Raw genomic sequence first — 24,974 nt, forward strand, 5'->3', positions numbered from 1 at the left:
GGAATACAGCCCAAATCGTACAATAACAAATTTTTTTTTTTTAATTTTTAATTTGTGTTTTAAAATTATACTATGAAAGAAAATCATTTAAAAATCAATTCATAACTCAAATTAAAAATATTATTTAATCTTTCTCTTAAAGACGTCTTAAAAATCTTATATTTTATCTATCAATATCTTCAGTTAATTTTATCTCGAATATAAATTTGGCAGCATTGTTTGCGTATTTTTAAACTTTTCTCCTCATTTTCATCCTCGAAAACAGCATTCTCTGTCAAAACATCCAACATGTGGTTGCACGAGAAAAATCAATACTGGTTAAAATAGCGGCGTCCAACATCGACATAAGTCAAAATATCCCAAAAACCTAAGTACTGCGCATGATTCGATTTTCGAAATGTCAAAACACAACCAAAAGACAAACACCTAAAAATAGGACCAAACGGTCTTTTATAATACACATCACATCACAGCAGAGAACATACACAATTTGTACCTTTTTACTGTCAGTTTTCCGACAGCGCCCCACCGATACACATTGAACATTGAAAAAATTTAATATTTTCATTTTAAACAATAAAAAAACGTGATGCAAATTTGACTTAAAAATAAAGAAGAACAAGAGATACATTTATATCTCAATTTAAAAAAAAAGAAAATTGTGTCAAGAGTGAAAAATCAATGTGAAAATCATCTTTAAAAAATCAAATATCGTTGATTTTTGGATGAGAAGTGAAAAGTTTTTCTCGTCTACTTATAACTAACCCGGGGGTATTGACTTAAAGCACAATAAAATAAGTCATCGTTTTAGAAAATGCTAGAAAAATGTTTCTACTTTGCGAAAAGTTGATGTCACGCATTTGTCTCTTTGTGGCCATAATTTTTTTACTGCACCTTATTTGGATACCACCACAACCAGTTACAGCAACTTTGGAGGATGATGCGTAAGTTTTGGGAATAGTTTTTCAAGTTTTTTTTAAGGTTAATGGGTCCCCAAATGATACAAAGGAGATAATTATGATTTCCCTGTCGACATTTTTAAGTTCTATTTTCCATGGGATTCCATGTTTTTTTTTCTCGATTCGTTTGACAGAAGTAAGATCATTGCTCATCTGAAAACTTTCGGGGTGAGATTGAAAAATTTTCTAAAAATAACCCGTGAGATGGTGAAAATATGGGATGGTGAACATTTTTATAAAACACAGATGTTTGGTGAATAATTTATGTATTTTTGTTTTATTTTTTCCCCGGTGAATTTGTTTGTAAACACATTTGATGTTTTTCATGTGTTTTGTTTTGGTCGTGTTTTTTAATGATTCTTTTGTGACAGTCGAGTTTGTTTACAAACAACTTATTTTCACCACGAATTTTGCGCATGTTTTAAAATATTATTTTTTTTGGTTGTGGATTTATTAATTTCGACGGCATTTTTCATAGGCGTGTGCCTTAGGGGCTTGGCGGCAGGTGGTTGTTTATTGTTTATTTTGAATTTTGAATAATTCACGTGAAGCATGACATTGGCGAATAATTATCGTTCATTAAACTCAACATAAAAAAATTAATTTAAGAGACAGGTAGCGGATATGTCGTTCTTTGTTTTAAATAAAATCACTTTGAACTTTAATAAGACTATTAAAATACATTGACACAACGTTTTTCAACACGAAGCAATGATATGGTACACTTGGGCGTATACGAACTTTTTTTAATGAATTTTTAAGGGTATTTTAAAAAGTATTAGCCTTAAGTTGGGCTTATCGTACCACACCTATTAAGCTTATTTAAAAAAAAAATATTTTGAGTTAGTGACTTTAAATCGGTATTTAATTTAACCCAGCACATCACCAAATACCGATAGGGTAAAATATAAGAGGTGGTTAAATTCTAAGGAACGATGTTGATTTTGAATAAAACACAAGTTATGTAGAAGATTTTTGTCATTTCTTTTTATTATGATAGTATTGGTATGGTTCCATCCGATGATACAAGTTTTCGATGACAATGAGGCGCAATCAAGGTTTTATGCCGTTAATGTGCCGAATTATCTCATCTTTTAGCTCTTGCATTGTTGCTGGCTTGACGACGTACTTCTGGGGTTATAACCCCAAAGAAATGCGTACAAAGGTGTCAAATTACATGGTCTTGGCGGCAATTGACATTGCCACGAAAAAAATGATTATCCACTGTTTCCATTTCTTGCCACTATTCTGACTATAATTGCCCACGCTCCAAATGGACAAGATCAATTGCATCTTGTAAGCGTAAAAATGCAAGTCTTTAAGTTACGAGAGTGATAGGTGCAATTGTTAAGCAGTACGATGAGTTGAGATTAGCACCCAGTCTCGAACGGTCGTTTATTCACATCTTCTACAGAACTTTAAATAAATAAATTGGGCCTAGTGAATTACAACTTTCAACCATTCCTATGTGCGAGTACAGTTCTCAAGGATGTAGGGGACCTACAGTTTTTAAGCCGAATCCCAACGGTTTATTTGAGAAAGCACTTTTCAGGACAATAATTACTTTTAAAGAATTTGTCAATTCCTCGCAAGAGGCAGAACCTGTGAGAAAAAACATTAGATGGCATAGGCAGGGATCGAACCCAAGACCTCTGGGTTGACAGTGCAACGCACTAATCATCATGCCACGGATACGACCTTTTACATCCCTGGTTTGTTAAAATGTTTGCACGATTTTTCCGAATATACTCACATTTGGACAATTGACTGAAAAAATCACGAAGTGAGTGAGATACATTTTATTTAGACACCCATTTTCATAACAAGACTGAATAAATTTACCACGTTGCTCGATTTTGAAACATTCACGTTTCAAATTGAGTTAGTCTGAAATTGAGAAATGCCAAACAAAATGCAGTAAAAATCTTGACCTTAAGGTGTAATTCACATTCAACATCGGCAATGTTCGAAGCTTGTTTCACTTGTTCCTTCGTATAGGAGATTCAATTGGTTCCTGGCCGGTTATCGTACACAGTTGTTCATTGGATATACGATTGGGCTTGTAGACCCGTAAAATTTTTTGTCGAAACCTATTTATGATAGTCTGTAGTATCCTGGTAATTATTTCTGTTATTTTCCAGGTGCAGCATCGGTTGATCCTCTGAACGCAACCTTAGATTTCCCGATACCTTCTTTTAAGTTAGGCTGAACATCTAAGTTTTTCCAGTGTTGTCATTTCTAGAATCCATTATTTTATAAGATAACAAACATACATTGTTTGTGTAGTCCAGATGTTTCACGGGTGTTGTCAGAGTCTATCTTATGCATCCGTTTTCAGTTAAGGCTGCCCGCAGTATATCACTGAACACTAATAAGAACAGTATTGGTGACAGTATGCAGCCCTGTTTGACTTCACTTTGAAATTCAAGCTCTTCTGACAATATTTATTATAGAAATGACTTTCTCCGGTATACCCTTCATCCACTTATACTCTGAACGTCGAACTTGTCGAGTTGTAGAAGCTGAGTAAGTTCAATGATTTTCGAGAATTTTCTCCAGATGAATCCTGAAACTAAAGGACGTTCTTATCCCTCTACCTTCCCAGAATAATCACCCATTCCCACATAAACAAGGCATACCAGCCTATGTGTATGTCACCAACTCCCATCCCACCTCCCACATTGTAATGGCGAAAAAGCTAGGCAGCGCTCTTATCTCCTATGCTCCTTTTCACTCTAGGTAACCTAGCTGAATTGCTGTTACCGAATCCCAATCTTTTCCTTACATATCAGAATGATGATTTAATATCAACTCACTCCTCACCTTATCTCTTCCTCCCCTACCAACTCTTATCTTTATTGGGCTGGATCTAAGGTGTTAGACGACCTGTGCCGATGATCAGCCTGCCTGGGTGCCCAATTCAAAAAAAGCACAATCCATCTTTGCACATATGGGCCAAAAACAAAATAAGAGGTTGGTGGTCTGAACGACTTAAATTAAGTCTCTCATTCCGCCTTCCCAATCATTGTAACGTGTTCCAGGCGGAACTTTTGGCTATAAAGGAAGTCTTGTCCTGGCTTAAAGAAAACGTGATATCAACATCATATAATCGTATTTTCTCAAACTCTATAACAGTCCATAACTGTAGGGTAGGTGTCATACCCGGACACTGTCTAAAAGGAAAGCACTCCACGAGACTAGGTTTATAATTAAGACTTATCATTACTCCTCTCATTTTGAAAATTACCGATATGACCTCCTGTTTTTTCTCGTTTCAAAAATAATTACTTCGCATAAATTGTGATTTAGATGGTTGTACCTAGATCTGTGCACCGAGGATGCAGATTCATTAATAGCGTCGCGTCGGCTCTCAGTTTTTCAACTAAATTTGCAATAACATTCCGGAGGTCGTCACGTCATCGCAGTATTTACCATTTTCATCAACTATTCGAAAGTCCGTTCTACAGTACAGCTTCTTATACTACTAAGTTTCCTTCTCAATTATTTTTAATGCCAGAATTTTTGAGTCTTTCATGTGGCATATTGAAAACTTTTTGTCATATAATCAACATAACATTTCATAGTTTTGATGAAGAGCGATGATAGTCCTGTCCTCAATTGAGATAATATAGTTTATGTTGTTTTTCGGTAGATGAAAGCATCTTTAAATGAAGAACCTCAGAAGTTTTTCAACCGTTTCAAACTTCTCCTCTCCCCATATCTGTGCTGCATACATCATGATAGATTCCGCCACTGCAACAAAGACTTTATTTTTAAGACTATGTGATATTGACTGGTTTGAGAAGCATTTCTTCCATGTTACGGATATTGCACTTTTAGATTTAATCAGCTTTTCTGTAAGGTGTGTTTCCATATTAAGATTGCTGGTTATGGTAAATCCATTTGTAGGCTTTGACAATCTTGATTGGTTCTCTGTCAAAAAGCCATTTCTCATTCCTGGGTGTTCTACTAAAACCATTCCGGAATATCATCACCTTGATTTACTCAAATTGACTTTCAGATTCCATAACCATAGTCGGTTAAGCGAGTAAGCAAACAGTATGACGTCATCTGCAAAAAGCAAGGCTTTGATTAGTATCCTCGGTATTTCAATTCCACCAGAAAGAAAATCAATCAGGTCCTCTATGAACAAGGCAAAAAGATTTAGGCTTAAATTGATCCTTGCTTGACTCCCATGTTCGATTCGAAACTCTCCGACTTTTCGGCACCATTCCAAACCGCTGTCTTATAATTATTTTAAAGCTTAAAGAATAGTTATCGGCGTTGAACGGTATTAAAATCTGCCTTAAAATCGACATAAAATACGTAGAGCTTCTTTTTTTGTTCAATAGAGGTTGCCGCTATGCTTTGCAGTACAAAAATATAGTCGATAGTCGAGTAGCCATTTTTAAAACCTGCCTGAAATTCCTCAATGAAGTTATTATCATGAATCTAACGGGTCAATCCGTTGCGAATATATTGTAGGTGGCGTTGAGAAAGGATATCCCACGGTAGTTGGATGGATCATTAATGTTGCCTTTCTTATGTATAGGAAAAATTAAGGAATTATTTAACTGTTCTGGTATTATTCCAGTATTCAAAATTGTATTGAAAGCCTATGTTAAATTTAAAGTTAGCCTTTTTCTTCCATATATAAGGAATTGCATTGGTATATCAGATCCTGAAGCTTTTCCGTCCTTCAATTTCACAAATACGGTTTTAACTTTGTCATGAGTTATGACACTATCCACTTACTTATTTAAGATGGTACAATCCTGTGTGAACTAGGACCTCCCCAACAAACTTCTCCATCTAACTCCGTCCTTAGCTAGATGACTCCAGTTTCGCGCTCCAAGTTGGGTAAGGTCACTTTCCACTTGTGCGCTCCACCTGATCCGCGGTCTTCCTCTACTGCGCCATCCTGTGGGTGTGGATTCGAAGACTTTCCGGGCCGGATCATTGGTTTCCATGCGCTCTACGTGACCCAGCCATCTTAGTCGGTGGACTTTTACCCTTCTGGCTAATTACTCACAAAAGCCCCATTGGCATCACGCTGAGTTCTTCCGGTTATGTCAATGTCATCAGCATATGCTAGTAATTGGACAGACTTTTGAAAGATAGTGCCTCTAGTTTTGACGTGTGTGAGAGTGTAAAAAAATCACATGACAGCGCATCACCGTGTCTAAAACCTTTTTTGACATCGAAAAGGTTCTGTTAAGTTGTTTCCAACCTTTATGGAGCAGCTTGAATTCTCCATGGTCGCCCTTCCCAAACGCACGAGTTTGGCAGGGATGCCAAAACTAGACATGGCTCTATACAGCTCGTCCCTGTAGATGTTGTCATATGCAGCCTTGAAATCGATGAAAAGATGGTGGGTGTCGATTTGATGTTTTTGGATTTTTACCAAGATCTACCGTAATGTGATCGACTGTGGACTTTTCTGGTCTCCTTATCCAGACTGCAGCGGAGTAATTCCACAGATGGAATTAACAGTGGCGTCTACAGTTTCAGTTAAGTTGAACTTCTTAATGAACACTTTATAGGGCTTCTACGACTTATTCGGAGCCCGGGCCTATAAGGAGCGTTTTAATCCGGCTCCCTGTCCTTGGAGATATACTAAGGATTTGGCCCCCAGGTTGGGGGTTGTACCGTCGGGGTGACTTCCTGGCCACGTAAAAACATCATAGTTGCGAAGCACCAACAAACCTCGGATACGGACGGATTTACTTTCCACTATCTATGTTTTAAAGTACCTTGAAGTTTTTGGTTCCAGAATTTCTTGAAATTCTTGCAGTTTGTAAGTTTAAGAGCCACGCGTTCATAAAACTTTTGTTTTTTATTTCAGCACTTAAATTACAGAAAATAATAATTATCATATCTACTGGCAAACTTCAATGTTATTTACTCGCTACAAAGTAATTAGCTTGTATGAAAAGAAACACATAATAATCTGGGAAACCAAAAATCTATAGTTCAACAATATTTGAGGTAGAATCATATTTAATGCATTTATCTTTGTCTTTTTTTTCCTTTAGAATCGGAAAATGGGCTGATAAATTTGGCGAAGAATTGTGGGATCTGGCCAAAAAGATGACAAAATCACCAGAAATTAAATCTGTAAGCTTAAAAATACTTTGTATAAAACAATATGAATACAAAATTATGTTTTTAATTACAGAAATATAAAGAATACAATGCTCGTGTTGAACATAAAAACGGTACAGCTCTTATAAAATCAATTGTCAAAAATGTTGGTCGTATGTTATCTCGAAAAATGGATGCCGTCAAGTGTATTCTTCAAAAAGCCGAAGAAGAAGCTGAGAATTTTGTTTTTAACAAAACATATGCTATGAACGAATTTCAATACTACTCGAGTAAATATTCCAAAGTTAATGGACATCGAGCTTTGGAATTGATGGAAACTATCGAAAAAAATTCACCAATGTACTTGAATATGACATTAAATGAGGATACACATTTTTATAACATATTCGTAAATACATCACACAGTTCCGTCCATGTGCCATCGAATATTTATGATAAATGTAAGATTGATTTTTTAAACCTCTTGAAAAATTTAAAAAAAAAACATAATTTTGTTTTGTTTTAAAGATCCTGAAGTGCTTAAAGCAATAATGTGGTCAGAAAATCTTGATGCTGTTTTTTTGAACAATTATAAAACCGATCCAGCATTGTCGTGGCAATATTTTGGCTCAGACACTGGAATTCTACGACATTATCCGGCACTTCAATGGGAACCAGATAAAAAGACCGACGATGCTGACATCTATGATTGTCGAAAAAGATCTTGGTATATTGAAACAGCAACTTGCTCTAAGGATATTGTAATTCTTCTGGATAATTCCGGATCAATGACTGGTTTTCGTAATCACATAGCCAAATTTACAATACGTAGTGTGTTGGATACTTTTTCGAATAATGACTTTTTTACAATATTTAACTATTCAAAAACATGCGATGATATTATACCGTGTTTTAAGGATGCACTTGTTCAGGCAACACCTGAAAATATTGATGTTTTTAATAAGGCGATTGCTAAGATGGCACCAGAAGGATATGCCAATTTGACATTAGCTTACGAAAAGGCTTTTCAGCTTTTGAAAAAGGTTTGAAAAAAATACGTTCTAGACTCGGTGCATAGATTAATTTTGGTTTTTCTCTTTTTTTTTACAGTACTACATAGAAAGACGATGTAACGAAACATTAACTTGTAACCAGGCCATTATGTTGGTTACTGATGGTGTCGCCGGAAATACGACAGAGATTTTTGAAAAATATAATTGGGGAACGGGAGAGAATGGAACGGATAATATGAAAATTCGAATATTTACCTATTTACTGGGCAAGGAAGTGACAAAAGTTAGAGAGATTCAATGGATGGCTTGTCTGAATCGAGGATATTATTCGCACATTCAAACACTCGATGAAGTTCATGAAGAAGTGCTGAAGTATGTGGATGTGATAGCAACGCCATTGGTTTTGCAAAATGTACAACATCCGCCTACGTGGACACACTCTTTTGCAGATAAAACGGTTTCAGATGTAAGTACAACTTAGCGATGAACCAGTAACTAACAACGAGTAACTAAAAGCGAACAGCAGATATGTAGCATAATTGATGTGTATTGCTCTATTTATAAGCCTCAAGATTAAGGGATTAAAGGTGAAGACTTTGTGTCATTTGGACATTATAAGGCAGATTCAGGAAACTTAAGGGACTTCTCTTACAGTCATCATCCTTTGAACGTAAATTTTGACCCAGGCAACGTCATAAACTGCAAGCTCAAAAATGTACTTCACTATCCTTCAATTTAGAAGTAAAGGTAGTTTTCATCGTATGTCAAACCTTAAGATCTAAGACCTATAAGCATATCGTCATGCATTTTCAAAACTCTGGAACGATTAATTATATCCATGTACGTAATGGCATTGACAAGAGAGTATCGATGTCTAAGCATGCTTGCTGCAAAGGGAAATCGGTAGAAACAGCCTTGCACACTCTTGTAAGAACTATCGAATCCTCCCTAGAGAAAAAGGAATATACTATGGTGGCCTTCCTGGATATTGAGGGGGCTTTCAAAAACGTTTACACATTCGCTTTCACTTTTGCTATGACGACCTTAAACGTCGAATACTCACTTTGTGAGTTGATTAATCTAATGCTCAAAAGCAGGATCATCAACTCTAAGATGGGGGATTTTTGTACGAAAAGGTGTTTCGGTAAAGGCACTCCGCAAGGTGGTGTTTTGTCCCCTCTCCTGTGGAACATAGTGGTTAACGAACTACTAATATCCCTTGAGAGGGAAGGCTACAGAGTAGTTGCGTATGCCGATGATGTTTCTAGCGCCGTCACAGAAGAACATCGTAATACACTGAGAGACCTCCTCCAAGACGCACTCAATATGCTCACTAGATGGGCTGATCACCGCGGACTTATTAATCCTCAAAAAAACAGACCTTGTCTCTTTTACACTGAAATACAAGATCCCAGTAATTATACCTCCTTCAATAAAAGGTGTACCATTTTTACCAATGAAGCCAAATATCTTGGTCTGATATTGGACAAAAAATTAAGTTGGAAACCTAATATTCAGGAAAGAGTTAAAAAAGCTACAGTAGCTCTTTTCCTTTGCAAGAAAGCCATAGGAAGCAAATGGGGTTTTCAACCTAGCATAACCTATTGGCTATACACATCGGTCATGCCCTGGAGAAAGTTACATACTCGTACTACGTCCAACGCACTGCATGTCTCTGCATAAGCGGAGCTTTGAGAACCACACCCTCAGCAGCGTTAGACACTCTCCTCCATCTGACACCCCTCGACATCTTCAGCAAACAAGTGGCATCGAGTACAGCTATAAGACTCAACGCCTCATCTTAATGGACCAACAACAATCATTTTGAACCTCTTCGGTTCTATATTAAAGTACATAGAGTACACTATTCCAAAACCACAATTTGGGAAAAAACTTCCAGGTATCCATTTCATCCACAATGAATGGAAAGACAAAAACTCCTGGATGACAAATGCATTCATTTTTATACAGATGGATCCAAGACAAATGAGGGAGTTGGTAGTGGTGTGTACTCAGAAAAGCTTAATCTAAGCATCTCATTCCGCGTCTCTAATCATTGTAGCGTCTTCCAATCGGAAATTTTAGCGATCAAAGAGGTTCTCTCCTGGCTAAGAGAAAACGTGATATCAACTTCTGATATCCGTATCTTCTCTGACAGTCAGGCTGCTATTAAATCTCTTGACGGTGTCTCAACCAAATCTCGAACGGCCCTCGATTCTCGATCGTCTCTTGTGGAGATGGCGCAGCAATTTAACATTTACTTATATTGGGTGCCGGGCCACAGAGACATCACGGGAAATTGAAGAGCTGATGAACTCGCTAAAAAATGAAACCGTCATGCCTATTTCACCTGAAAGGGAGAAGATAGGTATACCGATAGCTACATGTAAACTTCTGCTAAAAGAAACGCAAACTTCATCTGGGAGACTGCTCTTTTGATAATCCCAGTGAACTAGCTAAAAAGGATATCGAATATCTTCTTCGCTTTATAAAAAGCTCAAAATGATTCCACTAGTAGGAAGTAATTCTCTGGATTAGGAAGATTTTTCTTGACTTACTTTCCAGTAAAATTACCAATAAAGCTGCCTTAATTGGAAGGCAATTTTTTGGTAGCTGAAAAATCAGATACTAAAAACGTGCCTTAACTTTAAATCCTTTATGTCGTGAACGTGTCAATTTGTAATCTTTTTTTTTAAAGAAGTTTCGCGAAATAAAATGATGCAACGTCAAAATAGATTGAGGTAAAAAAGAGTCCTATGTAAAAACTGTCATTGAAGGACAAAAGTATATTTTTTAATGAGCTTAAAATTAATTCATAAGATCAAAATTTTGTCAGAACATTTTACTAAGGGGGTTTTCCATGGGTAAATTGATTTTTTTTTCGTGGCGCATGGAACATGAGTGATATTGTTTCTTATTTGTCATTCGATAAGTGTAACTTCGTGTACGTTTTACAAAGTTCGGTAAAACTATCAAGTTCCTACCTAACATTAGTATTAGAGCAAAAAGGGTAAATCTGCGAAAAATATCGAATAGTCAAACAGAAATCTTAATCTTAATGCACGGGTGGTTGTGGGCTTGTTGACATAGACTTGTGATTTCAAATAACCCTATAAAAAGAAGTCTAATGGTGTTAAATCACAGGATCTAGGAGGCCAATTTTGATCACCGAAACGAGAGAGTACACGACCTGGAAATGTCTCATCCAGTAATTAAATTGTTTCACGGGCTGTATGACTGTAGAGAGGTTCTTGAAATTTGCAATTCTTGTCCACGACGACGAATTGAGGTTCCTGGATTGTCAGCAACACTCTCACGCACTACTTCGACATTCACATTTGAACGGCTTGTTTTTGGGCGACCAGTGTGTTTGGCGTCTCCAACGGATCCAGTCTCCATTAATTTTTCAATTAATCTCTTCACAGTTGACGAAGTTAAAACACTATTCCGACCATATTACTGCAGCCACCAAGCTTTCACTATTTTTGAAATGTTCTTTAATAATGAAGACACGTTGTTCTATCGTGTAACGCTCCATTTTTAATAACCCTATACTGTTAGCTGTCAAATTGCTTTTTTTTCAGGGTTGCCAACACTTCACTGCACAAATGGCGGCAAATTCAAATCTTGCGTTAATTTTGGGACACCCTTTATTTTGAACTGAGCGTGTATTACGATGATGCACATATATAACAACATCAGTAACGCTTTTGATGCATTTCACAATTTAGCGAATTACCTGCGTAGTTGGTCTATAATCACTACCAAAATCATTGCGTAACTTGCGAAAAGTTTTATATTTGAATCATCACTTTTGTTACAAGTTGTAATAAAATTGAACATTTGGTTCAGTTGTTTACATATCCAATTTTGTAAAAATTACGACACTTCAAATGCTATCGTTACTAATTTAAAGCAACTAAATGTATGTATATCTTTACAGTTATTTTTCACCGTTAAAAATGTTTGTTTATTGTGATCTTCAAATCAATTTATAATTTTAAAGAATTTTTCATAAGTAAAGATTTTTGTTTACTTAACAGGATGAGCAACAAAAAAGTGGAAAACAAAGGCTTATGATAGCTGTGGGAGTGCCAGCATTCGATCGATCTTGGAGAGATGCAAATTCAACAAGACGAGCTAGACTATTGGGAGTAGCAGGAACTGATGTACCAGTAGAAGATATCGATAAGCTTACACTTCCTTACAAGGTAAAAATAACACTCGAAAATAATTCTTTTTATGAAAGATTTCATTCAGCTAAATAGAACATGGGTTTAAATATTGTGGTTAAATGTATTTCTAAGATTTTTGCAACTGTTACGTAACATACAAGACTTTGTTACGTTTGTGACAAGAAGTTTTCGTAAACATAAACTGAGTTAAGGAGTCTGAAAATTGTATGAGAAACTGATTCGTTGCTTAGCGGTATCAACCACTACCAATAATATTTAAGAAATAAAAAAAATGTTTGAATTGTTTCGCAAGTGACAAGATATTGTGAACTAAGTGACAAATTCTAATTAGTTATGAAGTTTTTTTCTTTTTTTTATATGAGTGAATGTTACTGACAATTTTTGTGGAATCGCTTTAACATACTAATAAATCGAGATCTTACTCTAGAAATTGTTACACCAATAACAAAAACATTGTACATATGCGACAGGAATAATGTTTAAACAAAACAGACTTTTATTTTGCATATCGTCTTTTCGATACCACATCTAGAAACGGCATAACTCAGCTTGAACAAATTTTTGAAATTGTTAAGCTAGGAAAGTAATGTTACTTTTGTGACAAGAGTTTTATTTATGAATAATAAAATAAAACGGAAAGAATATATATTTTTTACAATAAATTTAAAATGGCTGTGACTTAGGAAGAACTCAATATCAAATTATGTAGTATCAAAATACTTATTTAGTAACAAAAGTATTCATATAAAAGTTTTAAAAATGTCTCAAAAATTAATTCTCAAAATATGGTTTTGTATTAGTTAAAAATGTATAAAAGAGTATATGTAAATATTTTTGTTACGTATGTGACACAAATCCTGATTCAAGATGTATCTTTTCTTTTCAGCTTGGTGTCAATGGCTACTCGTTTGTCATAAGTAACAATGGCTATGTCATTTTTCACCCAGATCTTCGACCATCGGTAAGAACATTTTTTTTCAATAACACCCCCCCCCTCTATCATGCGTCTTACATGGCTATTTAAATTTTGTTGTTTTCCTCATAGCAAGATGGTGTTATAAATCCAAATTACAACAGCATCGATTTAACCGAAGTTGAACATCTCTACGAAGACAATCAACCACGTCGACCTGGTGAAAAAATTCTCGAACTTCGTGGAAGTATGGTTCGAGGTGAAGCTGGGAAAAAAACAGATATAACTGTTAAATTTCACTATGATAAAATGCGGCGGGTTTCCGAAGAGGACCAAGATTATTTCTATGAACCCTTGGTAAATACTCCATTCAGCTTGGGACTAGTTGTTCCCAGTACTTATGGTAAAAGCTGGATTAAGGTCGGTGAAGAAGTCAAAAAGAATATTCACATGGGCATAAATATCTCGGATTTCTTTGTCGGGGACAATTGGAAGATACATCCAGATTGGTAAGATACAAAATCAAACACAAACCAAAGCAAAAATTACAACTCTTTTCTATTTCAGGGTATATTGCAAGTATCACTATCTTGAGGGTCATGAATTCAAATCGCCCGAAGAGGAATTCCGTCACTTTTTATCGAAAATGGTTCAAAAAGATTGGATGTGGTCAGAACAGTATGAAAAAGATGCATCTGATGAAACAATTGATAACAAACGTAAGTTATAACCCATTTCAATATGAAATTTTGTATTCGTACAAGTATTTTTGTTTTTGTTTGAATTTAAAGCAAATTGCGGTCGTATAACTCTCAACGACGACGCTTACTATTGCAACAAAGAACTTGTCCAATTGGTCATATTCGAGGCCAAAGTTACAAATTCCAGCTATGGCGAATGGAAATTCAAAGACGACGAAGAGAAGACCCTCATCGAACGTTATAATGCCTCACTGCGTTTTGTTGCCACAATGAGTGGTCTTACACGATGGCAATTCATCTACGGGGAGGTTGAAGTCGAAACGGATTTCGAATTTGGCGACTACCATACGAGAGCAGTGGATGAGACATGGTATAAAAGTGCCATACTTCAGCATAGAATTGATCCGGATAGTTTTGTCTATTCGGTTCCACATGCCAACGACCCATTGGAAGGACCTGAATTGAAGGTGACTGCCTCACATGCAATCTTCCCGCGAGACGGTGGAATGGAAGCACCAGCTTGTGTGGTGGGATTTCAGTTTCCACATGTGAAGATGTGGGAACGTTTTGCTAATATCACTTCCGAGGAGAATGTAAGTCAGGAAATCAATGTTAAATTGATCTTGTTACATATTCATTCCATTTTTAGTGCAATGGGTGTGTTAAGACTTGTAATGCAGACGATCATGAATGCTATGTTCTCGACAACAATGCCTATGTTCTGATCTCGCAGAACAACAATGACACCGGAAGATTCTTTGGGGATGTCGAGAGTGGCGTTATGAATGTCATGGTCGAAATGGAAATCTTTAAGGCCATTGATGTATATGATTACCAGGCGTTATGTATGGAAGTCGTTGAAACTTCTAGTGATGCTCATTCATTGCTTCATGTAAGTTCTTATCGCCTTACAGCTTTAATTTACTTAAATGTATTTTTATAGCCAATTCGACTGCTTTCACTTGGTCTTAAATGGCTTGTAACAGAAATTTTCTGGCACTGGAGCCGACTTCAAATGTGGGCCGAGGGGATGCCATGTAAGTTCAATTTTCAACAAAATTTAGAGATTCAAAACATCCAAGCTAAACGAAAAATTTGAAATTAATTCCAGTCTACGATGACGACGACAGTGACGATTATGACAATGGCTACATTGGTCCTCGAAAAACAGCCAAACTTCCTGAAGGCGATGAAGATAAAAAGGAATTCAAAAAACCACCTCCTCCACCAAAATACGATCATTGTGACAAGAAATCAACTCTGTTCACTCTGCAAGAGAAAAATATTGATTTTAATAATTACATACGAGTGAATAATTCAAGACCGTTTCATTTGAAACGAATACCTAAGTCCAATTTAATCCTGATTGTGGTTAAGGTTATGTTTGCAACCGAACACATACCAATGACCACAAAACCAACCAGAATTGAATATGATGTTGAATTTCCATGCTATAAGTTGAATATGAGTTTCTTGGAACGACAAAGGATTGCTGAGTGCTTCACAGAACATCCTGATGTAAGTTTGGTTTTTGGAGTCCTTTGTTCTTGATGTTTTTATTTGTTTGTATTTTTTTTATTTTAGGAACCTGAATTTACATATTGTGGTGATGCTGCGTCTATTCGTTTGAATTTGTTTAATTTGTTTTCAAGTTTTATCATTTTAATTATAATGCGATACCTCCGACATCTAGTGGATTAGATTTTTGAGAACTTTTCCGTATCCCACCCTTTGCTGATTTATATAATAAATGTACAGTACTTTGTAGCTAGGAAATTTTGTACCTTTTTATCTTTCTCCCATAAATGGCCAAGAAACTTTTAGAGATTTGTAATTTTGATTTTGTATGAAATTTTTTTAGAACTTTTCGAGTATTATATATTTTCATCAATAATCAAGTCAGCACCTTGAACCCCCTCCTTTTTTAGAATATTTTATATTTGTTATCCTAATGAATGTGGGTTTTTTAGGAATAGAAAAGTTTCTGGAATAAATGTTGTGTATCAAATTTGATCAAATTGTAAGCCTGAAGCCTGAATTATAGGAGTTAGCAAGAAAGTGATGTATTACGACCAAGACCTTTTATTTTTTTGAATTGCCTTTGAAAAATCAAGTTTTTTAACATTTAAAAATCCATTAAAAAAAGTTGAAATATTAAAAATAAGGTGAGGCTACTAGTAGTTAAAAACCAAAGTAATAAACAGATAGATGTATGAATGTATGTAATTTAAAAACAGATTTAGAAAGTCGTCAACTTTCAAAAACAAGAAAAAACAATTTTTGCCATTTTAATTGTGTTTTTGGCTCTCACGAAGAGATTTGCTCCTGCAGACTTTTATTTTTTATTTTTGAAACATCAAATCGTGTCGAAGAGCATCATGCTATATTTTACGTATCCATATTCTGGATAATTTGTCCATAATTGACAAATTCAAAAACTACCTTCGTCCATTTATAAGATTTAGACATTAGGCATTATAGACAGTTTTTGTAGCCTTCCGGACTTTTTCTCCATTTTTGTATGGTGTTAGTTTAAGTACAACCTTTCGAATTTGTATAGTTCTGCCTTATTTCTCATTCAATGAAAAATATATAGATAAATTATAAATTGTATCTTATCTAGAGACAGTACTAGATTTTTTTTTATCGCACAAAATAAAAAGATACCTATCCTAAATTTATTTATGTATTTATTTATATATGATAGACTTTAAAAAAGAAATTAATAAAATTTTTAGATGTGAAATATTGTAATTATTCATTATTATTAATCTGAGGGCAGTGTGTGTCAATTGCATAAAAAGACTTAACACAAATGAATAAGTTGAAAGGTCAACAAATGAACTTAGATTTTGAATAACTTGAAGTTATTAGAAAATTAAATTAAAAGCAATTTAAAATGATCACACAGACAGACTCTTTTTGAAGAAATTGACATGCCGTGGTCTAAGTTAATAATGTTTGAAAATTATTTTTTGAGTGTTTTATAAATTTGTTTTTTTTTTTTAGTACAATGAGTTATATTTAAAAATAAAAATTGTTAAACAAAATTATGGTATTTTATTTTTTCCTCTTTGGAATTTTGAATTTCTTAAAATGTGTCTACTATTTAGAATTTTCCGGGCTGGTTCCCCTTTGCTCATGCGTTTTAGGTTTCATGGCAACCAGAGTCTTCGGAGCTTCACTTTTTGTCTCTTTTGTTGAGGTAGATTGCATACAGTTCATTATTGTACCGTCTCGGGAATCATCCTTACCAAAAATGTTCCTTAAGACTTTCCTCTTGGTAGTACCTACCCGTGGCATAGTGCGTTGGACTGTCATACCAGAGGTCTTCGCTTCAATCCCTACCTGTGCCATCTTAAGTTATTTTTCACTTGTACTGCCTCTTGCGGGGAGTTGACAAATTCTCCAAGAGTAAATAAATTCTTTCTCAAACTAGCCGTTTGAAGTTGCATAAGAACTTTAGGTCCCCTCCATCCTTGACAATAGTACTCGCGCACAGAAATGGTTGAGAGTTGTAAGTCAATAGGCCCTGGTTCTCTACGGACTGTTGGGCGACCTAATTTACTAATTTCAACCGCTGTTTCTTTGGGATAAGAAAGCAATTGAGAGGAAAAGTTCTCTCTCGAAGAACCAAAGTGTCGCTAAATGAGACCCTTAGCATTCCCGTCCTGCTATACGGTGCAGAAGCATGGATTATGAATTATGACAAAAGCGGATGAAAGCAAATTGGGTCGTTTCGAGAGAAAAGTTCTTCCTGTGATCTACGGTCCCGTGTGCATCGAAGGGGAGTGGAGGAGAAGATGTAACGACGAGTTGTACGGGTGTACAGCGACGTAGACTTAGTCAGAAGGATACAAGTCCAACGACTAAGATAGCTGGGTCACGTAGAGCTTATGGAAACCAATGCTCCAGCCCGGAAAGCCTTCGAATCCACACCCACAGGATATTGCAATAGAGTAAGACCGTGGGACCTCACCCAACTTGGAGCTCGAAACTGGAGACGTCTAGCTAGGGATCGAGCTAAATGTAGAAGTTTGTTGCGTGAGGTCGTAGTTCACACAGGACTGTAGCGCCACCTTAAGTAAGTAAGTAATTAAATAAGAACTTGCCACTGGAAAATTAATTTTTGAGAATGACTATTGTCATATTAGCAGAGTGCCTTCACACCCGTGTCATGATGGTTAGTGCGTTGGACTGTCATGCCAGAGGTCTTGGGTTCGATCTCTGCCTATGCCATCTAAAGTCTTTTCAGTCTTATCATCGGCACGACAATGGGGATCCGGTTCTGGATCCGATTTGACTCCTTCCAGTTGCACACCCCAAGGCTTTAGGCATCCTAGTCATACCTCCTACAGCGTAACCATGATCTGCAATGCTATCGCCCATTAGAAAATATATCTACTATTTAGGATTTCCCCACCCCAAGGGTTTGGGTGTCCTGGTCTACGTCATATTTAATGCAGTTTCTGCCACGCTGTGACCTACTATATAATGTACGTATGATAAGAGTCTGTCGAGCTTCACTTTTGTCAGATACATATCTGCTTTGAGGTAGATTGCAAAAAAGTCTATGATTGTAGCTTCTCGAGAATCGGCCTTCTTTAAATAGAGGGCCAAAAATGTTCCTTAAGAATTTTCTCTCGGTAGTACCTTGCGTGGGACTTACATGCCAGAGATCTTGGGTTCAATCCCTGCCCGTTCCATCTAAAATTTTTTTCATGGGTTCTTCCTCTTCCGAGGAATTGACCAATTGTCCAAGAGTAAATCTTGTCATGAAAAGTGCTTTCTCAAATTAGCCGTTTGGATTCGGCTTGAAACTGTAGGTCCCTTCCATTCCTGACAACAGTATGGTTGAGAGTTGTAAGTCACTAGGCAATGGTTCTCGACGTCATCGGTCCGTCCCGTGAGGTGAACCTGCAGTGAAAATGGTCCCTTTTGTTTGCGTATCAGAGTCACAGATTGCTTTTTCCAAAGCGAGTTTGAACAAGAGGCAGGCTAAACCATCCATCCCCTTGTTGGAGCACATTTCTTACTTACTTACGCGCCATCGTGTACGGTTTCCGGAGAAGTGTTTCGGCTCCCTCCAACTTTTGCTTAGTGACTCTTCTCGGTCGTTCAACGTTTTTTTCTTCTTGTGTGAGCGGATTCCAATGCATTGCTTGGCCTGCAATGCAGTCGTTACCTTTTCGAAGCGTATGTCCAATCCATTGCCACTTACGCCTTCATATTATAGAGTCTATAGGTTTCTGGTCTGTTCTTCTATGAAGGACCTCATTTGAAATATGGTATGGCCATAAAACTCTTAGGATGGTACGAAGATATCTATTTACGAAGGTTTGCACCTTTCTTGTTATAGATGAAGTAACCTTCCAAGTGCTGCACCCATAAAGAAGCACAGATTCGACATTTGTGCGAAACAGTCGTAGCTTTGTTCTTAAGCTGATAGAGTTATTCCTCCGCTTTTGCTTTGCCGATGCGGCAGATAGCGTCTTGTTCGGTTCCGCTTTCGATGGAAACAATGCTTCCAAGGTATTAAAAACTCTCCAATTTTTCCACCGGTTGCGAGAAAATATTCATTTGAGAGTATGGTCGGATACCGAATCTGATCATTTTTGTTTTGCCGGAATTAATTTTCAGCCCAATAACTTCTCCTTCTTTCCCCAAACTTGTTGTCATTTAATGGAGATCCATGATCCTATGAGAGAGTAAGCAAATATCGTCCGCGCAATCCAAGTGCTTTAAATAAGAAGTCAAAGTTAATTGGGTCTCTCCGCTACCTGACAGAGCTGAGCGTAGCACATCGCTTATCACAAACGAAAACAATATTGACGACAGAATACAGCCCTGTCTGACTCCGCTTCGGATTTCAAAATCTTCTAACAACCTACCATCGCTGCTTTAATAATAGCAATTAGTTTTTCTGGGATGCCTATCCTTCGCAAAGCTAACCAGATATACTCCCTGTTAACGCTATCAAAGGCCTTCTCGAAGGCGATGAACAGCAGTTGTGGTCGATATTCAACGCACTGTCAATAATTATCCGCAGGGTGTTAATATGATCAATACAGGAGGATCCAGCGCGGAATCCTGCTTGTTCGGCATCGAGTGTGGCCTCAAGGTGTTCTCTGATGCGTTCCAGTATAACTTTTGCTACTTTTTGGCAATGGCAGGTAGAACGCAAATCCTCTCCAGTTTTCGCACTTTGTAATATCTCCTTTTTGTGGGAGCTTGACGATAATTCCCTTTTTTCACTCATGGGGGAAGATTTCGGTGGTGCAGGCTTCTTTTATGAGCGGATGAAGCAGCTCGCTTGATGACGTTGGCGCTGGTTGTAAAAGCTCTGCGGGAATTCCATCAAGTCCTACCGCTTTGTTGTTTTTAAGTGCTTTAATTGCGGCAATGATCTCATCTTTACTGGGAGGTGCGTTACGAATTCGGGGATTAGTTTCTTCAGGCGCTTCAGAAGGTATTGGCTACATGTTGTTTGCAAACACTCGGTTTAAAACCGAGGAAAAGTGATCTTTCCACCTTCTGATTTGCTCATCCACAGAACTTATGACAGTACCGTCTACTTCTTTCACCAGGTGTTGATTTGAGCTGTGTGTCAGCTCTTTGGTTATTCTGTAAACGGTCCTGCTGTCGCGTTACGTAGTTACGCTTGTAGTGGCGCACACTGAGGTGAACCTCTCTCTTTTTCGAGGACTCCAGCTCGCTTCTTGCTTTCTCTTGTGCAGCAGTTATTCGAGCCCTTCACTGTTTCCGTTCGTTGATCCTTACCCAAGATTTTTCTAAGAGCCAAGTGGTGTTGCTTCCTTTTTTCCAACTGACTATTCTGTCAGCACCTGAAATGAACACTTTTTCACAGCATTCCGATGGTGTTCTATGTCGTTATGTACTGTGCTGCTGATTGTTCTCATTTCGTGTGACAGGTGGTCCCTAAATTGTTTACACTATCATTAAGTGGTGGTCACGTGCAAGTCCCATATCGGCGCCTCTTCTGTTTCATACATTCAAGAGACTGCTTCTAAAGCGTCAAGTAATCGCGGAGTGGTCAATTTGGCTGACGCTTGCCTGTCCGTCGACACTTTGCAGATGTTGATTTGTCTGAATAGCAATCTAGTTATTAATTTGTTCTTTTTTTATATTGATCATGGTCAGCCTACATAGTTTTGTTAATTAATTTGGGATGCCAAAATTTCTCAGGGCTTTGAAAAATTCTAACATGGCTTTACTATCGTATGTCTTAAAAAATAAACAGGGGCGATGAGTCGAAATATTACATTGTAGATATCTTTCCATCCCCTACTGGAAACAATTAACCTGGTAAATCAAGATCGTAATGAGACATACCAGGAGGAGGAAATAACGGGTTATCCATTTTGCGGTTCGACTTCTGTCAAACAAAGTTCTTAAACCAATTTTTTTTTTCACTTGAAAGTCTTACATTTACGAAATGGGACGCTTGACTATCGCACAACGCATACAAATTATTAAAACCTTCTACGAAAATAGTGTATTATATTAGTACATTATGGAGTATTTCATCCATATAAAATCCAGTTCACACAGCAACTGAAGCCAGCTGACCATTCACAACGTCGTAAGATACGTCGAATGGGCGCTTGAAGAACAGTCAGTGGACGTCGATTTTTCAAACAAAATTTTCTTCAGCGGCAAAGTACATAAACAAAGTTATCGTATCTAGAGTGCTGATAATTCTCAACTAATTGAAGAGAAGCCACTCAATTATGGACCTTACTTCTTCGAAAATGACTTTTTTGGTGGGGCTATACGAAAAATCGTGTTTATATAGATAAACCTTTAACTCTTGAGCACATAAAAACCAACATTCGTCAAGTTATGGCTGAGATACCGCTCAATATGTGTCAAAAAGCGATTGAAAATTACCTCAAAAGAATGGATGCTTGCAACAATTCGCGTTGTGGTCTTTTAAGTGATGTAATGCTTCACACATAATGACAACGTTCAAACTTTATGATATGAAAGAAATATCATGAAAAAAAAATATTTTATACGATGAGATTTTTAAATTTCGAGGGTCTGGAGAGCCCGAAGGCCATTTTTTGTATTGTGTTGGTATACATGTCCCTAAGGTATGATGCAATTTTCAGCTATATTCATGGCTCACATTGATGTAAACGAATAAATAAATATTTTTTTTTAAATTAAAAAAAAACGAAAATTCCGGGTACTTTTTGAACACACCTCGTATGTGTTTTATTTACGTTTGCTATTGAAACCCCAAAATGGATAACCTTGTTCTTAAAACACAAGAAAAAAGTATTTTTACTTTGCAATCCGCATATTTCAACACTCCATCAAAAAATTACAAGCGTTGGTCAGTGTAAGGAAGTGCGAAACAAACGTGTGTGTCTCAAAAACCGTGTTAAATATATTGGCAGGGGTGAACAAATATAAATTTATGGCAATGAATCTGAAACTTCCGAAATCCGATTTTTCAAGGTGAGCCATATCCAACAAAATTTGAAGAACTGCTAAATCAATGTGCACCTGTTTTTTTGCACAAAACCAGACAGTATAAAATGACAAATCATTCTTAATCATTCTAAGTTAATCTTTGCGCTACATCTAATGATTTTTTTTTTGTACTCCCAAACATCTAAAATAGCTTTCGTTGATAAAGATTTTCTTCCCTAGAAAAATCATTTACTATATGTCTAAGAGGCCCTTTTTTATTAAATTCAATTCGCACTTAAAATTTCATCACATCAAGTTTGTTTAAATATGCCCCTTTATAAATGCTGAAGACAACTAACGGCTTATTCAAAACACGTATTCCTTAACAAAAAATCGGATGTAATTTTGCAAAGTACAAATATTTGTCTTCTAAATATAGTTTAAAAAATCTTAGTATCTTACTTAATTTCTGGACATTCTCATTAGTTATAACTCATAAGTAACCTTGCATTTAATGCTTTCATAGTTTTGAAAAATACTTTTTGGAGATAATCTTTAGTTCTGATTTCCAATCCGAACATCGATTTTAACTAAATACTCAAATTCGGTACATTCATCAGAATCATTTCTATTTTTTTTAATATATTTCAAAAAATTATAATATGGAATTGTTTGGAAGTCGGATTGTTTTAATAACCTTTTAGCATAAATGTTTCAGCGATCTTTTATTACTTATCTCGATAAGAGGATTTTTTGAAAAAATAAACGAAAACAATATTATTGAAACAGAATATTACTCAAGCGATTTTAGATTTCTGGAATCATCACTAATCTTATTTAAAAAAAAAAAAACTACTTCATTATTTTTTCAAATATCAAAAATTTAGATTTTAAAAACCTAATATAGTTTGAAGTGATTTGAATTAATGCATCAAAACCCATTGGAGAAGATCTATTTGATTGCTATTTTCGAAGAAAAATCGTCCTTCAATAGCTTAATCAATAGGACCTTTTTTCAGAATCCTACTCAATTTTTTAAGAATAAAGTGATTCGATGGATAGTTGATAGATAGAGCACTCAATTATAAAATGCCTACAAAAATTAAGCATTATAGAAATATTGATAAAATGTTTGGTAGTGAATGCAGTGCCAATTCTAATATAACTTAATTTCGATAAACTTGTTTTTATTTATTTAGGCTACTATTGTACTCGCGGCCCGATAAAATTTGTAAAGCTCATAGCAGAGCTCTTTTTTCTTCAAATACTAATTTTTAAGAATTTTTCAAATTCCTAATTTAAAATCATTTCTTAAAACATAATTACCCAATCAGAAATATAAAAATTAAATTTAAAAAAAACTTACCATTATATATTGCTGCATAAAATTATAACACCATTTCTTGAAATTTTCTAATTTTTAAGGTCTTGAGTCTTGATTTCTTATTCATTTTGTAGTAACGAGTTCTTGCTTACTTTAACTAGCCTTTAACATTTAAATTTCACTTATTTCTTGAGCACTTGGGGTTTTGAGATCTTGTTCGTTTAGCTTTTAGCACAATAATGTTTGCATATGTATAACCAACATCACTCCTGTGAAATAAAAAGAGTGACATATAGTTCTCTGACATATTTTGCCTACAATATTTCTATTTACTAATGTTAAACATATAAAACTAGAGGAATCTGGCATATAAAAATCACGAACGTTTGCAAAACTCACAAGTGCTCATATTGGGCAGGTTCAGTCTAGGAGTGTTTTGTAGACAATATTTTGTTGGTACTTTTTGTACTATGAACTTAAAGTAGAGGTAAGCGAAGTAAGGTTCTGAATGTGAAATTCATGACACTTGCCTTGGTCAAAATGTACGTTCAAATAATGAAGTTGATTGCGAATGAAGTCATTTATGTTGCCTGAACCTGATCATTTTCTTTTTGAGTTTCCAATTGATTTGCAAAAGAGTACAAAAATGTTCGGCAGAAAAATAATCTCCCGGAAATGGACCACAACATTCGGCATTTGTATGCATTTTCACGCCTTATGAAAGTTTGCCAGCAGTGATGCAGAAAATAGAGCTTGCAGCACATTTGCTGATCGTTTTTTTTTTACGCCCGCGTCACAAATACTTTTTGGGAAATCTTATAGACCGTCTGCTGTAAGCTTAAAGCTGGCTATACACAAATGAGCTAAATTGTCTCATTGATTCGAACTTAACTTTGGTGGTATTTAGATTTTTAAATTCCTGAAAATCTGATTTTGGACGACCAAAGCATCAAACAAAATATGGAATCCACCAAGCTGAATAGGCTAGAAGCCAAATTTCGTGTTTGGCCGACTTAAAATATATTTCCACGTATAGTTCTGAAATTACGCGACTACTTTAGACTCGTGATCTATTTCTGTTTTCAAAAATGGCAGGTGAACAATTCTTAAATACTCTTTTGAGGCGCTTATTTAAGTTCCTGGAATAACCTAAAACGTGAAGACTTTATTACAATCTTAGCTATGGTAAGAAAATTGTTTTTTAGGTAATATATTCCTCGAGAGAATCTAAAATGAATTTTTTACAAAGTAAATATATATTCTCTTAGGGAAATGCATTTTCTCCTAAAATTTTGTAATTGTATTTAGTCTCTGCACGAAGAAAGATTGTTGACTCTGATAT

The 24,974-nt window shown here is 36.0% G+C and overlaps 1 protein-coding gene across 1 annotated transcript; it reads left to right on the forward strand.

Annotated features, from left to right (window-relative positions):
• Nucleotides 1-526: 526 nt before the first annotated feature.
• On the forward strand, nucleotides 527-16,100 carry LOC129940142 (voltage-dependent calcium channel subunit alpha-2/delta-3). Its single transcript, XM_056048394.1, has 14 exons — nucleotides 527-944; nucleotides 6,995-7,076; nucleotides 7,138-7,504; nucleotides 7,572-8,086; nucleotides 8,154-8,522; nucleotides 12,100-12,267; nucleotides 13,139-13,213; nucleotides 13,298-13,674; nucleotides 13,733-13,884; nucleotides 13,957-14,459; nucleotides 14,516-14,758; nucleotides 14,810-14,903; nucleotides 14,978-15,384; nucleotides 15,451-16,100. The coding sequence occupies exons 1-14, from the start codon at nucleotides 826-828 to the stop codon at nucleotides 15,565-15,567; spliced, it is 3,588 nt and encodes a 1,195-aa protein (XP_055904369.1). The 5' UTR covers nucleotides 527-825; the 3' UTR covers nucleotides 15,568-16,100.
• Nucleotides 16,101-24,974: the final 8,874 nt, after the last annotated feature.

The sequence above is a fragment of the Eupeodes corollae genome, chromosome 1 (assembly GCF_945859685.1).
Source record: "Eupeodes corollae chromosome 1, idEupCoro1.1, whole genome shotgun sequence".
Taxonomy (NCBI): Eukaryota; Metazoa; Arthropoda; class Insecta; order Diptera; family Syrphidae; genus Eupeodes; species Eupeodes corollae.

Excerpts from the sequence above, each read along its gene's own strand:
- LOC129940142 (XM_056048394.1), top strand. The coding sequence starts at position 826 with ATGTTTCTACTTTGCGAAAAGTTGATGTCACGCATTTGTCTCTTTGTG. Across the intron at positions 7,505-7,571 it reads ATCGAATATTTATGATAAAT|ATCCTGAAGTGCTTAAAGCA; the intron begins GTAAGATTGATT and ends TTTGTTTTAAAG. Across the intron at positions 14,460-14,515 it reads ATATCACTTCCGAGGAGAAT|TGCAATGGGTGTGTTAAGAC; the intron begins GTAAGTCAGGAA and ends TTCCATTTTTAG.